Raw genomic sequence first — 22,988 nt, forward strand, 5'->3', positions numbered from 1 at the left:
TTATCGATCCAAATGATGATATACATTGAAATGAATTGAAAATGTTACTAACAATGCATCACACTAATGACAGTATATGAACAAGAATACAATGCAAAGAATGATAATGTACAAGATAGACACATAAGTATGTGAATATACTAGTATTGAGGTGAAGTTGTTAATGGGAACTACAAGTTAGCACAAGTGCTCGTAGAGCCTAGTTCCACTCTTTGACAAGATTTTCTTTTAAATATCTTCATCTTAAAGATAAAGTTGAGTTCTGGTCATGCGATTGCATTGTGAAAGAAACATTGTGGAATCGATCAGAAAAGGTTTGATCATCTAGCATATAAGTATTGGTGTGTACCTCAGAAAAAAATTAAGAATTTTCGCTTATCGATTTGATTTCTACAAAAAAGAAAAGAAAGGTTTCACTTATTGACCTGTACCTTCTCTGATGATCCAATGTTGTCCTTTCGGTGGATGTCAACCCTGTAGGGTGAGAAAGAAAAAAAAAGACCAAGACATAAATCTTGAGGCAAATACAACAATGGCATGAATGTATTGTAATTGTCTTCAATCACACTCATATAATATACATATATATAATTTTTTAAATAGAAAGAAGGAAATTAATATTAAAAAGAAAGGCGTTAGTGATTAAAGTCAGTCCTTGACCGATTGCCATTATAACAAATAACAACTATAAAGACCACCCAAGGGAAACAAAAAGTGGTCTTTATAGGCAGGTGGTCTTTGTAGACAGGTGAATATAGTACATGTTTATATGAGAAACCATTTTCAAGAGAAACAAAAATGTGACCTTTGTAGACAGGTGGTCACTAAAGCAGGTTTGACTGTATATATATATATATATATATATATATGAAGGACATGAAGAAGATAACTCGGAGTCAGGGAATTGCTCTGAAAAAGCAAAGATTGAATTAGAATGATCACTTCTGTGGGTGGAGGCATGATAATAATATGAATGATTTTTTATTTTGTCTGAACCATTGAGCCACAATCAGTGATGTTCATACAATCTACAAGAAAAGACTGAATGAAATGACATAATACATGCCTGAAAGGCTAAATAGCACTTTGGGGGCTTCAGAGAATTACAGAATGAACATCAGTTTGTTCGCAGTAAAAGCAGTGTCCCAAGTCTGGTGCCAGACAACGTATAAGACATTTGTCTGAGGATATAGACCAGGAGTTTGATTTCCGAGGCTGTAAGCACCATGCACACTTTTGATAAGCAGAACAGGCGACTCTAGTCTGAAAGCCTCAGTGTGTGTCGTTTGTTCATTAACTCAACTGCTGTTCAGTCAAGCGATCGGCTGGTTGCACCCGTTCACGCTAGGTCTTGCCTAGTTTCATTCTCTATACCACTCCATAAACAGCAGCCTTTCATAACACGTCCAACCATATATATATATATATATATATATATATATACTAAATGTACAGAAACCAAGACAGCAATCAAGAACATACTACTAGTACTTGTCGATAGTATATCCATACAGCATGTTAATCAACACCATGACAATGAACAACACCTTGACATACACTCGGCCATGAACACACAAAATGCGCTTATAAATGGAAGAGGTACATGATTGTTGTGTGTGTGAGAACAGCCTGTTTTTACAAGATTTACAAGCAATCAATTCCCTTATTAATTATTGACAATGTTTGTTTGATTTATGTCGAAGACCCGGGCCCTCTCTTGCATGGAAAGTGGCTTTCATCCTTAACTCAAACTTAAAATCAGCTGTATGTTCAACCCAATCAGGATAATGTACTTCATTCAATCTTGAGGGTTGCGTTTCAACTCAACTTATTTTAATGCAGAGTTGAATATTAAAGGCTTGATCTTATTGTACGTGGAGAAAGCTGTTAATATATGTGCTTTTTTTCTCATCAACAGTTTTAAATGCCCCTCTCTCTTCCCATCCCATCATAAGTAGTTAATCTCAACGAACTGTCTTGCATCAGATGATGTGAATGACGTACATATGACAATTACCAGAGATTAACCTGCCATTGTGTACGTCAGCACAATTCTCTCCAAAGATATCCTCTTTATCTTTATTCTATCGCCATAGAAACAAGTCAGAACATCTTGCATGGTAAGCCCTTCTAATCCTTACAAATATCACTAATGTAGTTTATAGAAGCTGCGTAATAAGTATCAGAATTCATGTCCTCAACATCACAAATTTGAAAGTGAAAGACAGCTGAATATATAATCTGCTTTTTTCAAAGACATTTAAGAACAAATAGGCATTTAAATATGCTGATAATTCTGAATATAACAGGAGCTCTTCCTAAATCTGCGGGCTTTCATCATTATACACATTACTTTTCTAAAAATAAATAAAGCTCTACATTTTAGCATTCACTACAGATTTTGGGCAATTCATAAACATATTTGAACCAGTTCTCTGTAAACGTAAGCTGGTGGCTAAGAATAAGAGATGTACCTGAATACAAATTAAATGAGTGTGCAAATGTTGAAATAAGATATCAAAAATCATCTTATATATAACTGGTACAATGTCAAATTAATGGTTAGTTTTGATATAAAATATTGTCTTTGACTACCGTATTCAAAATAATTGAAAATGGTAATACGCATGCTCCAATGCAAGAATAACTCATCAATAGAACAGATTTAAAGAGTTTATATATCAATGATTATACAAACAATGTCAAAACGTTTTCCTTTGTAAGTTAATGAGAGATATGATATTACTAAATAAATATTCTTGATGGGGATGATGGAGGGAAGTGGAGGACTGAAATTCTAATTCAAAGCAGTCGATGTATGTACACCTATCACAAAGCAAGGTTGAACTCTGGGTTAATGATTACACCATGCATGCATGTATTCACTGTACATTCCAATAAATCATCTCCTTTCATTTCAGAAGGACAGTTTAACAGCTGGTTCACCTATCATCAAGTTCAAAGCCTGAAACTAAAACTCCGGCTCCATTGCCAAGATACATGTAGCAACAAGCCTTTCTCTGATTATTTTCTTTCAAGTGTTTGCTAAAATCAGCCAATATACTGAAGCGACTTTTTAAAAAGTAAGTCCGGCCCATTTGCAAATTGAATTGAATAAATAGGGAAAAATTAACTAAACAAAAATGAAATTTTCATGAAAACCACATGAAATATAAGAAATTATGGAATTTTTAAGTTTCACATAATTTCATGAAACAGTGAGATGTATCACATAGGCTGTTAGCAAATTTGGTAGTTGATGATTTCCTCCCCCCCCCCCTTTTTTTGGAGCCCTTTTGTACGTACATACATACGTACATACAAATGACCTTTAACCTTGACTTTGTGACCTGAAATTCAACTCACATGATTGGAGATACTTGATAACCCTATAGTCTAAGTTTCATTGACTAAGGACTTATACTTTTAAAATTATATCAAAAATTCAAAAACTTAACCTTAGGTTAAGTTTTTGATGTTCACGCCGCCGCCGCCGCTGTCACCGGAAAAGCGGCGCCTATGTCTCGCTTTTTCGCTACGCAGGCGAGACAAAAAATGGCTTGAATCTTTGGGCAGGGTGAAAAATGCAGTTACAATGCGTTTTAAGTGGGGATCCATTGTGAAATTGTACTTTATCAATGATTTTGGTATTCAGGTGATGTGAGCCATTTGAAATGTCACTTAATGTGAAAGAAAGGAAACAATTATTACAATATGACGCTGATAAGAAAGCACTGCCACGAAGGTCAAGACTCGTACCACGAACTAAACATGTCAGTCAGTTTTGTTTGTTTTTCTAACCAAAACCATGAAACAAAACCTAGATACGCAATGTATTTCTCATCTTGGACTTTATTTTTCGAGCTAGAATAAAATGAGATCAAAGATTGACTTACTTGCATCCTGTTTCCTTGGTGATTGCTCGGATGTTGTTGCCACCCTTTCCAATGATTGCTCCTACAAATTCACTTCGGACAAGAATTCTGAAAATGAAATAAGATAGAATATTGATAATAAATCCAAAACAATTCCGGCTCTTGTTTATTCTCCTTATCAGAATACAAAAACACAATGAATTCACCTGCTAAATCCTATTTACCAGTACTGTGCATTGTGCATGTAGTAAGATTCTTGATTAAATTGCTTTTCACATTTTGAAGTTGCATGCCAAATGTATCTTTCTCGTATTAATAACTTAAAAACAATCATTTGTAAAATATACCAGTCCACTAACATATTCAAATTTGATGCATGCTGTTTAAAAAAAAAAAAAAAAAAGTTTTTTTGAAAGCTTGCCTGGCATAGCAACAAATAATGTACATGTATGCAGACTGGATTCCAAGTATTGTAGTTCATTCAATCATAACGGCTTAATGGAAAAAAAAAACATCCACAAATTTAAATATGTTGGTAATGAAATGAGAGTTGTGGCATTTCATGGTCACCAACTTCTCAGGACATGGCACGTAAAGGAGAAGAGTGACATGAGACAGCAAGGTGTTGAGATGGGATGTTGTATTAATATATTTACCTGACAGGGAAATTGGATGTATCTGGTACATTCTGTTGCTGGTGGTACATGCCTCCAGGGCCTCCTTGGTTCCTGTTATTAAAGCGACCTCCTGGTCCACCACGTCCACCATTCTTGAATTTGACCTGTTAAAACAATAAAATAAAAAAAAGGGTCAAAAACATTCTTTGTATTAAAGCCTGTCTGTACTAGTTTGACCTGGGGGGATTAGACCTCCCTGCATGGTCACTGACAGGTGGTTATCTCATCAAATGACTCTCAATTAACATAAGAAAAAGAGGATCATGGGGGACCAATGGTCACCGATTAGGCATTGTTTTCTATATAGAGGGAGAAAGTAGCTACAAGTAGGACAGTGTGGCTTTAAAGAAAGATTGCATGATATCCCATTATGGGGGTATTTGATTAGCATCGGATGTAACAACGTCATCCCCAGAAATAGCGTTTTTAGTCGCCTTCAACGACTTCCAAATGGCAAGGGAAGGGTCCTTTTGCTTGGTAAATTGCCATTTAAACTTTCATTTATCATTTCTGAAACTTACATCAATATCAACATCAACAAGTATTGTAAAACGTTGTTTGAGGATGATTGTAATACATTTAAAGGAGCTTTCAGGTGGACACCTTACATTACAGGCACAGATTTCTACTTTTATTTTTCATTTCATTTATGTTGCACATCCAATCTTCCTGATTTATGCTACACCAATGATAGTGGATTGGTGGAACTCGCACCATTTGGAAAAAACTATTTTCTCAGTGTGAAATAGAGTAAACATACATATTGTATGTGAGTATACTAGACAACAGACCTGCCAACCTCTGGAGTTCAAAAACTGTATTCTTTAATCCCAAAAGTTGTATTTTACTAACAAAAGTTGTATTCTTAAAAATAGACACGGACTGTTACGCGGATCAATGCCTCTTACAGTTCCTACATACAGGAAGATTTGTTTTTAAGGATCGTTGGTTGAATATGCATGATTTCGTCACGATTGGTGTGTTCGATGAACCAATAAACATCCACAAATTGCCGATGTGAGATGCTTGTAGGATACTTTATAGGACAGAATGGGCATTTTGCCATTGAAAATGGCACACACACACACAAAATAACAATTTAAAAAAAAAAAATTTAAAAAAAATCGTTTTGTTTTTGTTTTTTGAAAATTGTATTTTATTGACGAAAATCGTACTGTCGTATTTGCTTCTAAAAATCATACTAAATACGACTAAATCGTACTGGTTGGCAGGTCTGAGACAACCCTCCCATATTTGTACGTATACAGGCAAAGCTCACATAGACTACCACTTAGTCACACCACCATTCTGTATCGGTATGCGTAATGGCTGAGCCGACAAGGATTTCCTCTTTGGCTTAAACCTAAATACAATACACCCCCATTACTCTATCATTCTACTGTATTTGCATACTACATACAGGTTTAACTTCATTTCAAGTATTCAAAGATAGGCCTGGCTGCTTTACATGTTTATTCAACAAAACAACTTATATGACTACTGTATGAGAACTGATTAACAAGCTTGAAAACAGTCGGCAAACAATTCACAGAAATTCACTAATAAAAAAAAAATAATTAAAATACAGGGATTTCCATACAATGGATTCTTGTGGTATTTTCAACCACCAACACCACTAGAAAACAAAAAATTAATATGACTGTCTCCAACAGACCTGCACATTATTCAGCTATTCACCCGTTCTATTTTGTTGAGGCAGATTTCATTTTCAGTAAATCATTATAACAACTGTAATTTGACGCTGACTTTTGACAATTCAAGAACATATTTCAAAACTGTTAGTGATTCACATTAAAGGGCACTCCAACACTTGTAATAATTTCATTTGTATGAAGGCAGAAAGTTTGAAATAATCTGACCAATATTAAGAAAAGTTTTGAATGATTGAAATATGAGATCAGAAAGTCTATGCGAATCTCAAATTGGCAGTTTGGTCAGTGGATTGTTGTCCTCCACTACATCACATAGACATCACCAATTCATCAATTAAAACCCTGAAATTTCAGACCTTTAACACTTTTTATAATAATAATAATAATAATAATAATAACCTAATAAGTCCACTCCAAATTTTATTAAACTGAAACGGAAATTCTTTTTGCCCAATTCAAACTTTCAAGAGTCTACTTTTCTGACTTTCCTTCTCTAGAGGTAGGATTTCCCTTTAATGTATGTGCTGCTTTCCTAGCATGACATTTATCAATAATGTACCTTATTTGAAAACTAGATGGAATTCGACTGCGCGCAGTCGAAAATGATGCCTCCGTTATAGAGAAATTTTACAAACCAAAACAGAAAAAAAAAATTGAATTCACGTTCAATGGTAATCCATTGACAGGTTCTCAGAATATTGTGATTACAAGCAATTTCTCATATACATATATGACCCTTTGATCTTTGACCTCATGACCATAAAATCTACTCAGTTCATTGGCTCTGCAAGATGTTCTGAGTTAAATAGTAATCCATCTGTCAGTTCTAATGAGAATGCGTTCACAAGCTATTTTTGCATACATAATGGGCCCATGACCTTTGACCTTTGACCTTATGAACCAAGAATCTACTCAGTTCATTGGCTCTGCAAGTAACAAACATGACCTAATTTTGGCATGAATCCATCAATCGGTTCTTGAGATAACGCGATCACAAGCTGTTTTTGCATTCATAATGTGCGCTGTGGCCTTTGACCTTTGACCTACGTGCTCCAAAATCTAATCAGATTGTCTTCCTATGGTGATACACACTATTATTAAGTTTGAAGTTTTTACATCTCCAGTGGTTCTTGAGATATCATGATAACAATCTCAATGTATGAAATTTCATAAGTTGACCTCTGTGACCCTTGACCTTTGACCTACGTGCTCCAAAATCTAATCAGATTGTTTTCCTATAGTGATACACACTATCACTAAGTTTGAAGTTTAAATCTCCAGTGGTTCTTGAGATATCATGATAACAATCTCAATGTATGGAATTTCATAAGTTGACCTCTGTGACCCTTGACCTTTGACATACGTGCTCCAAAATCTAATCAGATTGTTTTCCTATAGTGATACACACTATCACTAAGTTTGAAGTTTAAATCTCCAGTGGTTCTTGAGATATCATGATAACAATCTCAATGTATGGAATTTCATAAGTTGACCTCTGTGACCCTTGACCTTTGACATACGTGCTCCAAAATCTAATCAGATCATCTTCCTATGGTGATACATACTATCCTTAAGTTTGAAGTTTAAATCTCAAATGGTTCTTGAGATATCGCGCTAACAAACTCAATACAAGGAATTTCATAAGTTGACCTCTGTGACCTGTGACCTTTGACCTACGTACTCCAAAATCTAATCAGATCGTCTTCCTATGGTGATAAATACTATTCCCGAGTCTTAAGTTTAAATCTTAAATGGTTCTTGAGATATTGTGATAACGGTCAAACGGGACGGACGTACGGACGGACGTACGGACGGACGGACGGACGGACGTACGGACGGACGGACGGACGGACGTACGGACGGACGGACGTACGGACGGACAACCCGAAAACATGATGCCTCCGGCACCACCTTCGGTGGCGGAGGCATAAAAAGGAAATATTAAAGACTAACCCTGAGTTTGGACTCCTGGTATTCAAAATTATTGAGTTGTCTGATGGCTTGTTCTGCTTGCTCTGGTAGTTCATAGGTCACTACCACAGCATATGTACCACTATCATTCTTGGACGGGGCTACAAAGAAAAGAAAAGAAAACATTTCAGTCTATAACTTTTTGGGAAAAAAATTGAAAGAAAAACTACATGCATATTGAAAAATTTCAATTCATTCGGAGTACATGATTTCAATGCAGGCACATTAATGATGTAGGCCCGTGTTGTGTTTATGCATAAAACATACATGTACATGATCGTTTTCATGTATTCACATACCAGCATTTTTTTATCAATTTGTTTCCTTTTTTTTCTTCAGATTATCTCGATAAAGCTTGGACCAAAATACCACATGGACTCACTAAGCACTATGACAGTCACATTTGAAAGAGAGCTGCTTCATACAATGTTTTCACCCATCAAATTTCTAATCTTTTATATTAAAGGGATAGTTGAGTTCTGTTTTCAGACCGCAAATGCCTTCAAAGTGCATGGTTATTGCTCTTATTCTTATCTATGACATGTATAATGCCCTTTTAGAACCTAAAATTGCTATGAAGGTAATTTTAGACCCCAAAATGTGTGAAATTTAGCCAATACAATCATACCAATTCAGCTCCACTTTCAAAAATATATGGTGACCGTTAATTCATTATTGAATTAAAAATAACATTACATGAGCCGGCTGGTTGTGGATAATATAAGCAACAACAAAATGCCAACCAAAGAGCCAACATCGGCATTGGCTGAAATATGACGTAAAAGGCGTTATTTCGTTTTTTTCAACGATTTTCAACAGTTTTTTCAAATTTTTCAAAATATCTAATATTTGTGGTGGTACATTAGTATTAGAAATCGTTATATTTCAGCCGTCTCTGAACGTAGTTTGATCAAACAAAGATGATTTTGTCATATAAATATTATGTTCTTTCAAATTCGACACTCAGTTTTTCATTATCTCACAAAAAAAATTATGTTGTGTAGCGCCCTCTGCAACAGAACTCAACTATCCCTTTAAGCAATTGGTTGTTTACTTAAATGTTCATTATTCCAATAAAGCAATTACAGCTCTATAAAGGTGTATTTGGTCAGGTTGATCTAATTTGAGCTAATAGCATTTCCTGAAATAGTATACTTTCTTTTATCTAATTTCAAAAATTTGAAAACACCAAACAATCTAGAAGGTTTTTTGTTAGTGTTTACTAGGCCTATGCAGAGATGCCAACCTCTTGACACAAAAAAACAGACTGAGTACCCTAAAAAATAAGATTTCGGAGAGAAAAGATCAGATTTCCACAAATAATCGGCACCACCACTGGCCCGGTGTATGAGCATCGCCCATACCTTTAAAAACAAATAAACATTAATCAGATTTATTACTATGTCAGGACAAAAAAATAGATCTCAGTAACTAAAAACGAAAATAGTTTCCAGGACACTATCTGTATCACGCCAATTAATCTTACAGAAAGTTAAATATGATGAATTGACTTACAGGCTTCAAAAAGTGTGACAGTTCCAAAGGTTGTAGCAAGCTTTTCAATCTCTTTGTGTTCAACTTTTGTTGGTACATTCATGATGATGATCTTCAACCTGTTACTTTTCAAAGAAAAAGAGAAAAAAAAAAGAGAAAAAATGAGTCACATGAGCCATGTAGACAGACAATAATTATTATACATGAAACATTTTTTTCTTCTTTTTTCTTTGTATATTTTATTAACAACAAATCATGAGACAATTTATCTTTATAAATGGCTCTATAACATAGTGAGGAGTAACAAGTACTGGTACTTATGGAAGAACTGTTTTGAATAACCGGGAAGTTATTTTAAATAATAAGAGCTTTAATTTCTATTATTTTCTTAAAGTAGACAATCTGAAGTTACAATGACAGTATCGAGGTTGAAAAAATAATTATTGACATCATGACTTGTTAAACAAGGGAAATCAATGCTGACAGCAGCTCCACTCGACATCAGTTTCTAAATAAACATACATTTTACGCACTCAAGCATGTCACTCTCAAGGGTCTTCAAATGGTATTGTTTTAGGTATTATCTGCAAAATCTGGAAACAAAAACTTCATTCCTGACTGCAGTTATTTTTAGTATCTCTTATACATTGTACATGTAGGGTCCATGTTGGTAAAATTACATTCTCCTGGGCAGGAGCCAAAGGATGTGCAACATTTCATTAAACAGAGCCCAAACCTCATTAGTATTGTGAAATACACAGGACCTAAGATTTTTTCTCTGTAATGCAGACTTCCTTGACAGGAAAGAAATCTAGACCTTGTGTGATTACCAACAAAATTAAAACACCCACAATCCAATACAAACAATAGCACAAATTAATGCATAAATTCTACATTCAAGGACTCAAAATGAACAAGCGTCATTGGCAAATTGACTCCAAATTTTTACCAACTGTTACAACAATAGGATATACATGTACATTGAGCAGGATTATGACCAATTTGTGGCAGTTTTATGAGTAAAAAAGCATATTTGTGAGAACAAGAGTACATGACCAAAACTTATCATACTTATCAAAAACAATCATTTATTTGAGAATGAATTGCGGCATGAAATTTCATCAACATGTAGTGTAAAATTATGAAATTCTAGTCATCTTTCTGATTCCACAAGCCAAGTTTTGTAAAGTAATTGCAAAAGAAATCTATAGTATTGTCCCACATTAAATTTATTGGGACATGAGAGCCTGATAGATTTTGGCAGTCTGGCCCCAGTTTATATCAGTAAGGAAAGACACTATGACAAGGGCCTTATTAGTTTGAAAAGATTAATCGTTTACATCAAGTCAAGTTTATAATGTGCAAACTTCAGCTTCAAGATATTAGTTTTCATAATCACAAGAGAAAAACATTTTTTCTAATAGAGTACAAAGCTACATGAGGGGTCAGTATACCTGAACATAAACATGCAGTTGTTTCTTACATACTAGATTTCTACATTGCCGCAACTATTTTGATTTAGAAAATAGTACAAAGCAACTAAATGCATGAAATACCTTGACCATCCTAAATATCTCTTTCGACTGGCTTATTTTCAAAGCCTAGTATTACTTATCAAAGATAGTCGAATTTCTGTCACAATTCTTGACAAGTTGACACACGAGTCACAAAATAATTTGCCACATTATCTGTCTCTTCTATAGAATTATTTGTTGTTCTAAAACTCATTTTTAATCCAATTGTGTTGAGCATTTATTACTTGAGTGTGTTTCTGAAGGTGTGTGATAAAATTGATTTCTAATGGCCATGGAATCGGATAGATGCATTTCTAGAGCAATGAAATTTTCTTCACTTAATTACCTTTTTCTGTCATGACATAAAATCCAGGTAAGACTTTAAATGAATTTTAACTGTCTTTAACACATTAAATTTGGTGCGAGTCAAATCATCATTGCAAACTTAGGCGCAAGTGTGCTGATCGGGGTACCTAGGGAAGTGAGTTAGCTAGGCCCCTGGTGTGCCAGCTTCGACATTTTGAGGGAAAGGGGTAGGTGTAGAAGCAGTAGGCCTTACATACACTAGACTACCGGTATTAGCAATTTGAGGAACCAGGACAGTAAAAATTTTGAAGTGACTAAAAAGACATTAAAAAATACTAAGTTAGAAAACACAAGATCCTACTCAACAAATCTGAAATTTTACTCAGGATTTTTTTTCAAACATAATATACCATCACCGACTTCTACCGCCATTGGACCTGAAATCTTGTCAATATCTAGCTTTGATAATCACTACGAGTTTCCAAGAAATTGAGATAAAAATACTTTAAAAAATGATGGTGATTTAAATATATAGCTGTCATCATTGCTGTCAGTTAGTGCCTATGTTATGAAATCATAGTCTGTATTTCTCGCTCCAACCGAGCAAGACAAAATTAAACGGATCAATTTTCAAAGGTTGTGTCAAGTTTATCTAGATCTGCTACATTTGTGTAGCAAATTTGTTTTAATTACAAAAAACAAATAAAGACTGAATCAAAAGTTGTATTATGAATAAGGCCTTCTTTAGTATCAAATTGAACGACGAAAATATCAATTAGCTATTAAATCTGAATTTTTCATTTACGACACCACTAACTTCTACTAATGAAGTGATTATGGCAACTGGTGATTTTGTTATTGTTTGCTGGTAGAATAAATTAGGAGAAATGGGAAGGGGAATAAAAATATCACAAAGGAAACAATCAGGTATAAGCACGATTAAACAATGTCTGTGTGCTGCAAGGTTTCACAGTATTACTATTAGCCAAGGGTGATAAAGAGCACTAAAAAAAAAATAATAATAATAAAAAAAAAAAAATCTTTTCCCCTCAACCACGCTCCCTTAATAATTAAGGGAAAAACAGGATAAAATTGGGAAGAAAAAATTGGGATTTTTTTTTTTTTTTAATTGGGGAAGTAAAACAAATTAGGAAGAAAGAAACAAATGAGGAAAAAAATCAGGAAAAAAAGAATCTGGAAACTGATTTAAAATGGGTAATTATCAGGCCTGTATTAGCAATCAACAACACAACCAACAACAGGGAAGGAGAGGAAGGTTAAGGTATCAATCAAACAACAAACCCACGACAAACAACAATAATAAATAGAAAGTTCAAAAGCTAGAAAACAGCAAGTGTTTCTCAACTACTATTATAAAGAAAGCAAGATGGTGAGGAGTAAACATTGATCAACGTACCCCTGGTTTCCTGTAGATCCATTCTCCATTTGACTGTGGGGGAAAGCACATGACAATTCACACAGTTTTAGATGGGGTAAAAAGTACAACAAAATTATAATGGTAAATGTACGATGATCAAATGGTAAAATGGTTCAAATAGTTTCAGCCTATTTTGTTCCATAAAAAACAAATTGTGAGATTATTGAGATAACATATTTGAAGGAGTCATGTATTTGAAATGCACCTGAATTTGACCCGAGGCTGCACCATGACAATAAAATAACATGGACATGTACATTTTACAGAACTTTACAGGCTTTAAGTTCACACACAGCTAAGATAGCTCAAGGTAGTTAATGATTTGGTCATAAACATTTTTGTTTTAAAACAATGAATTTCATGTAAATTGACATTTGACCTTCTTTTACCCCAAATCTAATCAATGTCTAACTACAAAGATGCATGCTGATACAAAATTTGAAGTTTATGGCTCAAACAGTTTTTGAGTCACTGCAAAATCTAGATGGATCACCTTCCTACGATGATATATATACTATCACAAAGTATGAACTTCACATCTAAAATTTGTTCTTGAGATGTTGCGATAACAAGAAAGCGGGACGAACGGACAATACATAAAATAATTCCTTTGGCACAACCTTCATGGGGCAGAGGCATACAAATATTGAAGAACGGGGTGAATGAATGATCATAATCTGAATTCATGAAAACCAAGATACTGTAAGCCAGATTCTATTGAAGATGACTCAGGGTGGCAGTTGTTGTGAAGTGCTATGATTTTTTTTTCAGGTTTTGGGGGTCTTCACAAATTCAACTTCCAACCCGAATCGGCCCGGAATTGGACCAGAAGCCAAGACCAGGAGGTTTCCGGGACCCAGCCTGGCCTGACTCCTGTGGTCCCATTACTATTATGTTGGCTCCAGTTACTGGCAATGGAGAGACAGGTGAAATTTAATCACGCCCATGTTTTGGGCAGCTCAAACCACGTGTGTTGAACGTACAAGACAGAAAATCGCCAATTAAGTTTGAATTTTCACAAAATTTTCACCTACAGAGTACAGAGTGATATAAATCTCTCTAGTTTAGTGTGGATCTACATTTTTTTTCTCCTTCTATTGTACTTTAGAATAATGTGGAGGCCATTTTGCAACGACTATTGTGGCTGGGCCTAATTGTCCATACTTCCTGTGTCCCTGCTGTTCCATATGGTTCCTTCACACCCTACCCCGGCTACATAACCATTCATTCATTGTGCCTACCTCGGGCTCATGCACAATCAATCCAAAAGCAAACAAGGAAAACTGCTTTGAATAAAACATTTTTCATTGAAAAAATGAATGAATAAAATACAATGCACATTTGTTTCACCCCTGTGCATTTGCAAACAGAATAAGAAAAAGTAGGAATCAACTCACCACATGTAATAAGTGCACTGATAATTACTTTACTAGATTGAAACATAAATGAAACATACTGTACATTCATAATTACACTTCTCAACAATATAACCATGATGTAAAGGTTTAACATTAAACCAAGGTTTAAAATAGACCAGTTTTGACTACATGTGTACTCATACTTGCGTAGATGACCGATAAGTTTATTACACAGGTAGTAAAATGTCCACGAGTTACACGAAAAAAACACTGTCTTGTGAATCAAGCAAGACACACTACGCAAGCTAGAGTGCTACGCTACGGGATGGAGCGGTTGGCGTACAATTATTTCCAGGGCAAAATCATTAGACTGTGTACAAGGGTACTCCCCCGCAAAAAAGACTGTGTACACACATGGATCTACTGCGAGTAGTAGTAGTACATGTGGGTCCATGGTACACATGTACCGTATCTAAATTGGGCCTAGTTTAGCATTTTAGAGCTTGCCTTTTCTGCCATTTTGGGGGGTCTTTGGGGAGACTGGATCTAAATGTGGCCTCAGACAGATTTTTAGGTGCAACAGGATTCTTACACACTGTACATGCTGTAAGTCCAAAGACAGCTTGATCCTTTGTGGTCTTGTGGATTTATCAACCTTACAAAAGAAGTAACAAATTTTAGCTGGTGCTACCAAGCCTACATCAATGTGCAAACTGAATGTACAGTTAGAATATACATTATACAGGGTAGATTAACTTGACAATAGAGGATGGGGACTTTGTTAGTTTTTCTATGAATGGATGAACAGAACTGCACTCTCATGGCAGGACAAAGAAGTCAGCTTTCATTCAAGAGTACGGTCTGATAGACATTTATGTGCCTGTCTGGTTAATGGCAAATATCCATATGTATTTAGATGCCAATAAATAAAGAATTATGTTGAGCACTCCTTATGTGATGGTACAGTGAAAGAAAAGGTCTAAAAGTTAATGGAAAGGTTTAATGTAGGCCTACATGTATTGTAAGTTCAAATTAATATTTTGGAATTGTAATATTTTTGAGACGTCAAAATGATATCCAGCTTACTCGGTCATACTGTAAGGAAAATTTGGTGAAAAGAACTGCACGCTGCCGATATAATGAGGACATGGCCTTAAAACTGGCCTAATGCTCTGACCTCTTTCTATTAAAGGTAAAGACCAGTAATGGTCATGCGATTGCATTGTGAAAAAAACGTTGTGGAATCGATCAGAAAAGGTTGATCATCTAGCATCTAGCATCTGCAAGGTTCTGGAATCATCAAAATGATAAGAAATTTGGCCCATTCTTCGTAAAGTTCCAAGCACTATACACAGAAAGATGTATATGGGACTACCCTATCTCTCTCACACGACCATGAGAGAAATAAATTTACCAAATATATGAATTAGTAGGCGGTTTCCCGGCAAATTTTTTATCATCATGTATTAGTCAAAACATATTCTTTCACATGATTGGTAATGAGAGCTTCCATTTCATTTTTTGAAATTGGGGCGTTACCAATACTGGTCTTTACCTTTAACATTTCCAAAAGCAATCATTTTAATGTCTTACTGCTACTGCTCTGCATGGGATTTAAAAAAAAGGAGAATTAAAAGCTCGCAAATTATTTCTCACCTTTACCTGAACTCAATTATCTCTTTAAAAGGAAATGAACCTTCAAGGGAACTTGTGAATGTTCCAGTAAAAACATAGAATCAGGAAGTTACAAACTTTGAACATACTCAATGTGGAGAACCTCCCAATTTAGATCACAATGTGCAATGATGGACTACATCAACATGCACTTCTCAAGTTGTTACATTTGTATGATATATAGTAAATGTCACTTTTCTCAATTACGAGAAGACAAATCACGGTACTGTCAATTAGAAAGGTCAGATTAAAAGTTCATACTCATAGCTTCCTTATTCCAGGGAGTTTCTCAATATTAAATGTCACATCTCCCCACTTATTCTTTGATCAAATTTCTGATAACTTGTTTCTTAGCGTTTCTGCTCTCACTAAGTCCACTTTAGAATAATGGTACACAATAAAAAAAAAAATCATGTTTGCACTTTGCAAGTGCTTTAGTGGATATGCACTACACGTGGGTCGAGTCATCATCAAACAATGAACGAAACTTGTCAAGTTCATTATCAGGCCCATTGTGACCAACCGTTGTGCGGTGCATACATGTACATCAATAATGCATGAGCTTCAAAAACAACAATTATTTGTTTCACAAAACCAGTCTACAATACTAGAAATGCAATCGTGTCAGAACGATGTGCGTGCAATGACGCCGTGTGTCTACGTGTCAAACGAAAGAGCTTCTCTCGGACTATCCAGAGCAATTTGCATGAAGTCTGTAGCTTCTGTGATATTGGAGATAGGTATAGGGCGAAAGAAAGGCATCAACAGTGACCTTGATGGGATGGTACTATGCCTACGAAGTTTGAAAGAAATTGGGATAGGGGAAAGAACCTAGAAAGGGCTCGCAAGCACTGCGTGCACAAACCAATGGGATTTGGTGCATGTTTGACATTGCAATCAAGTTCGTTGTGGGGGCCAAAAGCGTGAACCCGATATGCCCCATAGACAATGCGTGTAATGAATGGGCGGAAAACGTGCAGGATCTGTATTATGGCCGGAGTTAAATTGTTTTTTCTCTCTCTCTTTACGTCTCTTTATGGGCCGTATTTGGTATCATTAGAAAGAGAATTTCATGGTTGTTATTGTAAACCACTCTCTTTTTTTCTATGATAATCCTATCGAAACACGTGATGTAAAATAGATGTATAGGACAAAATGGCGTCTTGAATGGCCCCCTTGACCAATTTCAAAAATCTGGCCAAGAGGTGCCCTGCGTATTGGAACTCGGCATGTCACTGCAAATTTTCAAGGAAAAAAAAGGACGTTTAAGGGGCGAAAAGCAGTCTGAAAAAATGACGTCATAGCCGAAACGTGTTAGGTTCGGGCGGAAACTCGGCGGAATTCGTGTAGTGATCTTTGTTCAAATGCGATTTACTCACAATTTTCTGTGTGAACATATATAATACTTGGTATCATCCGAAAGGGCTCTTCATTGCGGTCAGTTTGACACCATTGTTAACTGCGCGCAATGTATTGCGCGCATTGAACGCGCTATTACGTAATCCATAGTAAATACATCATTTTTGGCGATAACTTTGCGCTGACATATTTGAATTTTACCAAACTTGGTAAACAGTTGTCACGTATATGGATACATATATCTGCCAAGTTTCATTGATGTAGGTATAAAGATCGCCATTTTAAAGCAAGTTGAAGTTATTTTGGAATTTTTCTCGAAAATGGCAAATTTGGAGGGCATTTTTCTCAAATTTGGTCAGTGTAAGGGTATATAATTTTGTATAAGGCTGGAAAGGGCATATCTTCAAGTATCTAAATCCAAAAAAGGGTACGGGTTTGCCAAGCCATTATGGAGATACGGCCACAGAAAGAAAGCCAATTCCCAGAACTTTAGAGGGCGCTATTTATGTTTTGCATAGTCATTGGAGCATGAAATTTGGCATGGCTATGTGCAATTATAAGATAAGGATAATGTGAGATTTAAACACAAAACGGAATTTATATGAGAAAGTTATGGCAGTTTTAGATTTTTAGGGGTCCATTTTTCAAGAATTTGAGAGATTTTTGACGGAGTCAGTTTCAGATTTGAATTTTGAGTACGAAGATGGCATTTTGAAGGTCAGGTCATACGTCGCAGATGAAAGAACATCTATTAGACTATCTAGAGGAATTTGTTAGAAGTTTGTAGAATCTAGGATAGTGGAGATAGGAAGGAAGACAGAAAGGCCTTAAAATGGACCAAAAACGGACAAAATGGCGCCTGGACGGTTATGCATGAGTGATTTCGAAAATCAAAGAATGTAGTGACCTTGATGAGATGTTAGAGACCATGCCTATGAAATTTGAAAGGAAAAGGACATGATGAAAGCACCGAACCAGGAATAACAAACACTACGTGCAAAACGAATGCGATTTCCTGACGATAAGGATAAGGAACAGGAAAAGGAGGAAAAGGAGAATATTAATGGGGCAGAATGTGAACGAAAACAAGGCAATGACGAAGGTTCGTCATTGCAATGAATATTAATAGTAACTTAAGAAATGAGCAACAAACCCGATCAAAATGCCCAGAATCGCTGCCATTTCTTTCAATGGCACACAGTATATTATGCATGTCTCAGTGTACTGCACATTAATGATTTTGCCATTTTCAACTCCATGCACTTAACCCCGCCTTAAAGGGATCCGGTAACTTTGTCTCAGATTCTGAAAAAAAATTCTGGATTTAGCTCATGATGCAATGATAATTATAAACCTTTAGGTCAGTCAGGAACCCCATGACTTTTACAAGCCGATCGCCTGTCTGATTATCAAGATATTTATGATTGGAATTGCAAATTTTGAAAACCGTTCGCCTGACGGTTTTCATAACACTACAGTCTATTGGGGAAAACGAGTATGGTAAAACCGGTCACTCAAAGATTTTTACTTTTTTGAGGCACTTCTTGATCATTTTGAAGCGCAATTTTTTTAGGGCTTCAGTATTACACCATATCACAGACACTGATAACACGTAGGGCCGTGTATCTCAGATTTAACATTGTTACACGATCCCTTTAAAGGGACTTTGTAACATTGCTCAGATGAGAGATAGTGGTGCTAAGGCAGTGACTTCAATGCTAAATGTACAATTAAAGATAATCTGAAAATTTGAGCGAAAACGGACCATTATTCATGGTACAAATTGGAATAAAACTGATCCTATCGATTCCTTAATTCTCCCAAATATATTATTACAATTTAATTACATTTTAGGTGAATGGAAATCTCACAAAGCAATAAAATGGCTCTACATTCCATTCCAGACATTAAGTGTTGACAGATTTTTTATAGCCTGTTTTTCCGTCTTTTTTTCATGGAAAAACGGTTGGGAAAATTCAAAAAATGGTTGGGAGAATTTAGATTCAGAAACGCCGCACATCGACGCCCGTTCGAAAACCCGTTGAACTTTGTTAAAAATCTTCATATTGCGTGAATTAATTTCGGATTTGGGGTATCGTAGTTGGATAATCCATACATACAAACATAATTTTTACGTGTTTTGCATCCTGATTCAACAAATTTGTGAAATCAGCCATCACAATGTTACTAAGTACCTTTAGCTTTACCGCACCTCACTTTGTACAAGCTAATGTTACACGCATCTTTGCTGAGCATTTTCACTTTTAGCAGTTGGTTATCATTTTGTAATAGGAATTTTTTTGCATGGTAGAAAAGAATCATGCACGATCGGATGGTGTCAATTGACCAATTTAATGCATTTTGTAATAGGAATTTTTTTGCATGGTAGAAAAGAATCATGCACGATCGGATGGTGTCAATTGACCAATTTAATGCCTACATTCTACCATTTCTAGAACCATTTTATAATTTTGATTCAATTCTCCAATTTCATGAAAGGTTTGATAGATCAAATCGGTAGACCTACATGATTCACAGAGAGCTAATTCTGTGTACTACCCGTAAACTCCCACTTCCCTACTACCACGTGTACAAGAGGTTCCATACAAATGAAACCCGTAAACGCATGCAGTAAGCTTACTACGCTGAATCAAAGGCAGGCTTGCATGGTAGTCGCTCTAGACAGAGCTAGCACATAGCAAATCACTATGGAATGCTGACATGTAGAATCTACAAGGTCATACGGAGGTTATGTGTGGGCAATAGCTTCGCCTGGCTGCCCTTTCTACCTTTCAATGCTGTGTACTGTATGCATGTGTTTGGTTGCATAGCCTATGGGGGTGTGTGTGTGTGTGAGAGTGAGTGTGTAGACCTGACTGTTCGGAGCCTATGTACTGTACATGATGTATTGAACACATTGTACAGAAAGGAAATCAGCATGCCAGCACCAGCCAGCCAGCGCAGACTGGAAGCGCAGTAGTACATGCATGCAGTTGACTGTCTTCATTTTGCAACATATGTTAACCAGAAATCTAGTCACAGTAGGATATAATAACAGTTCATGACTTTCTTACCCAAACAAATGCACCCTTTCCATCTTGAAATAATTGTTTCTTACCCCTCCAATATTTCCATTTCCAAAACAAAGAGACAAAGGAGAATTTACTTAGGCTTTTACTAGAGGGAAACCAATCTTAAACTAATAGTTTATGTTATGTTAAAAGACAAACCCGTATTAAAATCACGTGCTAATATGATTAATTTTTTTCCATAGTACCTTGCTATGCGATTTCTGCGTTTTAGTATGCAAGTTGTGCACAATAGTATGCAACTGCAAGCTCCGTGCCGCAGTCTTGATCAAAGTTTCTGACGTGATGTCATGGACGGGATTTCATATGATTATGGCCAAGACATTGATGATACGCACACTTAGTCGCGAATTGTACATGTACTACCGTTTGACTGCACGCATTACATGATGTGACATCAATAATAATAATAATAATAATATAGATATTCATATAGCGCCGGTATCCGCCAGGCTCTGACGCTCATGGCGCTGTACATAAATGTATTACTACCACAAAAATATAACTGGCAAATGGCAGCCGCCATGATTGTGCGACCAACTCTTGACTTTTTGATTGGGTTTGCAGTCAGTTTCTCGGCTTTTTACTCATATTTATAGACCCATCTTATTAAACAAATAATTCATGTTTTGAAACACGTGCATGAGTGATATACACTGAACTTGGTTAAGTCACAATGAGACGGACAATGAACTCACCAGGTCCCGTTCATTGTCCTATTTATCTTCACCTGCGTGAGTAAATATTCACTCATGCACTCACAAAATTCACTTATTTGTATACTAACAACTCGCTCCTAAATCCTAATCCAAGCGACCTGTCCGACTTAGTCACACACATGATTCATTTACTAAGACTATCTCACATTTTTTCTTTATAAAGTGTGCAATAGTTCCATTTTCTGGGATTTAAAAACATTTTCATGACCCTGTGATCTCTAAATTAATAAAGATTGGTCTAAAAGAAGAGCCGAAAACATGCCATTTTGGATTATAATGACAATGAAATACAAATTGGTGGCTTGCATGTTTTGCCTCTTCTAATCTTTATTAATTTCAAAGTCATGGAAAGGCACCTAATATCATGGTCTACAACAACTCCAGATAACAAAATAATCCCAGCTAGGCATGTTTTTTTTAGTATTTGATAGCCCAAAACTTCCCTTTTTTTTCTTTCTCTTTCAATTATTTTTTATTGATCAGCGATTAGAATTAATCATCCGATTCATGTATATTGGCCAGCGATCGGCCCCCTGATCCGATTATTGGTTAATACAGGGTTATCTACAGGTAACTTTCACGGTCACCTCTACCTCTATTTAGATTGGCATTACTGCCCATCATGAAACCTAAAACAGATAGTGATGTGAATCATTTTAAACCATTTCATAACTCAAACAAATAACTTCCATTCTATCTATGGAAAAAAAATCAGAATGAGAATTGAATCATGAAAAAAAGGCAGTTTGTTGGTAGTACCTTCTTGCTTTCCTTGGAACTGATGGCTCGACTTTGATGTGCCCTCCTTGTAGATGATAACCTGCAAATACACAAACAAAAGCCAAACATGAGCATCATTTTTCAATGAAAATTGGAGGATTGGTCATAACAACAAACATCAAAATAATGGCCAAATAACAAAAATAACATGTTTCTCATCCAGACTTTTAAAAAAAGGGCAATACTATTTACTATTTTGCACCTTTTTTTCTTCTAAGATGGCTTCCATGCTAATTATAGCTGGCCAAGCCTACATGTATTTATTCACAGATATTGTGCTATTTGAGTATACTGATTCAATGTATGACAAAACAAATGGTTTGTGTCACTATTCAAAATGTATATCACAGGGTGTCTTTATTTTATTTTATTTTATTTTTTATTTATTTTTTTTTGGGGGGGGGGGACTTTACAAAAAAATTGTAAAGAGTTTTAAAAAGGAGGTGGCGGCTAAAATGGAGGTGGCTGCCAAAAAGGAGGCAGGCGGGGACGAGAAACTCTTCATTTTTGTTATTTGGCCAGTCTGAACAAAATCTGGCTTCATACAATTCCAAGCAAAACTATCACTTCCAAGTTTGAGTTTGGATAGTCTGGGGTTAAAAATAATTTGTGATCCATCTCATCTATTTTTTTCTTCCTCTTCTACCATCAGGCCTTTTGTCCATCATAGAAACAATCCATGTTACATACAAACTACTGTTCTTTATACACCTTTTATTCCTGGAACTTTGTAACAAATTTTCATGCCACCTGTGTGACTCATGCCATATACCATAGACGTACCACCGTCTAGTCTATGCATATACCTTGTGCTGGGACGTAGCAGGAAAAGCCTGTACTCGGGACTTATTACCTGGAACCAGACCTGAAAACTTGCAATATTATTTCAGATATTCCAAAATAAACAAAGGCTATAAAAAGATTAAAAAATCAATATCCACATTAAATGATAGAGGTCTGGTGGTTTTGTTCTATCATCTCAAATTTGATGTGTGTTAACTTATGGCTAAAGCAGTGTAGGCTCCAGTAAAGGCAGCAATTCCCTTTGGTTTGGGTTTATT

The 22,988-nt window shown here is 35.8% G+C and overlaps 1 protein-coding gene across 5 annotated transcripts in view; it reads right to left on the minus strand.

The window, feature by feature from the left end:
* LOC115919790 (insulin-like growth factor 2 mRNA-binding protein 1) overlaps positions 1–22,988 on the minus strand; it is a 40,879-nt gene that overhangs the window by 11,916 nt on the left and 5,975 nt on the right. Inside the window, exons 2-8 of one of the 5 annotated variants that reach the window (XM_030974013.1) lie at positions 21,907–21,967; positions 12,928–12,960; positions 9,712–9,809; positions 8,179–8,297; positions 4,532–4,656; positions 3,897–3,983; positions 432–474 (exon numbers count right to left, since the gene is read on the minus strand). In XM_030974013.1, the coding sequence (XP_030829873.1) occupies positions 432–474; positions 3,897–3,983; positions 4,532–4,656; positions 8,179–8,297; positions 9,712–9,809; positions 12,928–12,960; positions 21,907–21,967 (566 nt within the window). Of the gene's footprint in view, positions 1–425; positions 475–3,896; positions 3,984–4,531; positions 4,657–8,178; positions 8,298–9,711; positions 9,816–12,927; positions 12,961–21,906; positions 21,968–22,988 lie in introns of all 5 variants that reach the window. The other 4 variants (XM_030974000.1, XM_030974007.1, XM_030973996.1 and 1 more) reach the window with 4 other exon arrangements.

The sequence above is a fragment of the Strongylocentrotus purpuratus genome, unplaced genomic scaffold (assembly GCF_000002235.5).
Source record: "Strongylocentrotus purpuratus isolate Spur 01 unplaced genomic scaffold, Spur_5.0 spur5_contig_866, whole genome shotgun sequence".
Classification (NCBI taxonomy): Eukaryota; Metazoa; Echinodermata; class Echinoidea; order Camarodonta; family Strongylocentrotidae; genus Strongylocentrotus; species Strongylocentrotus purpuratus.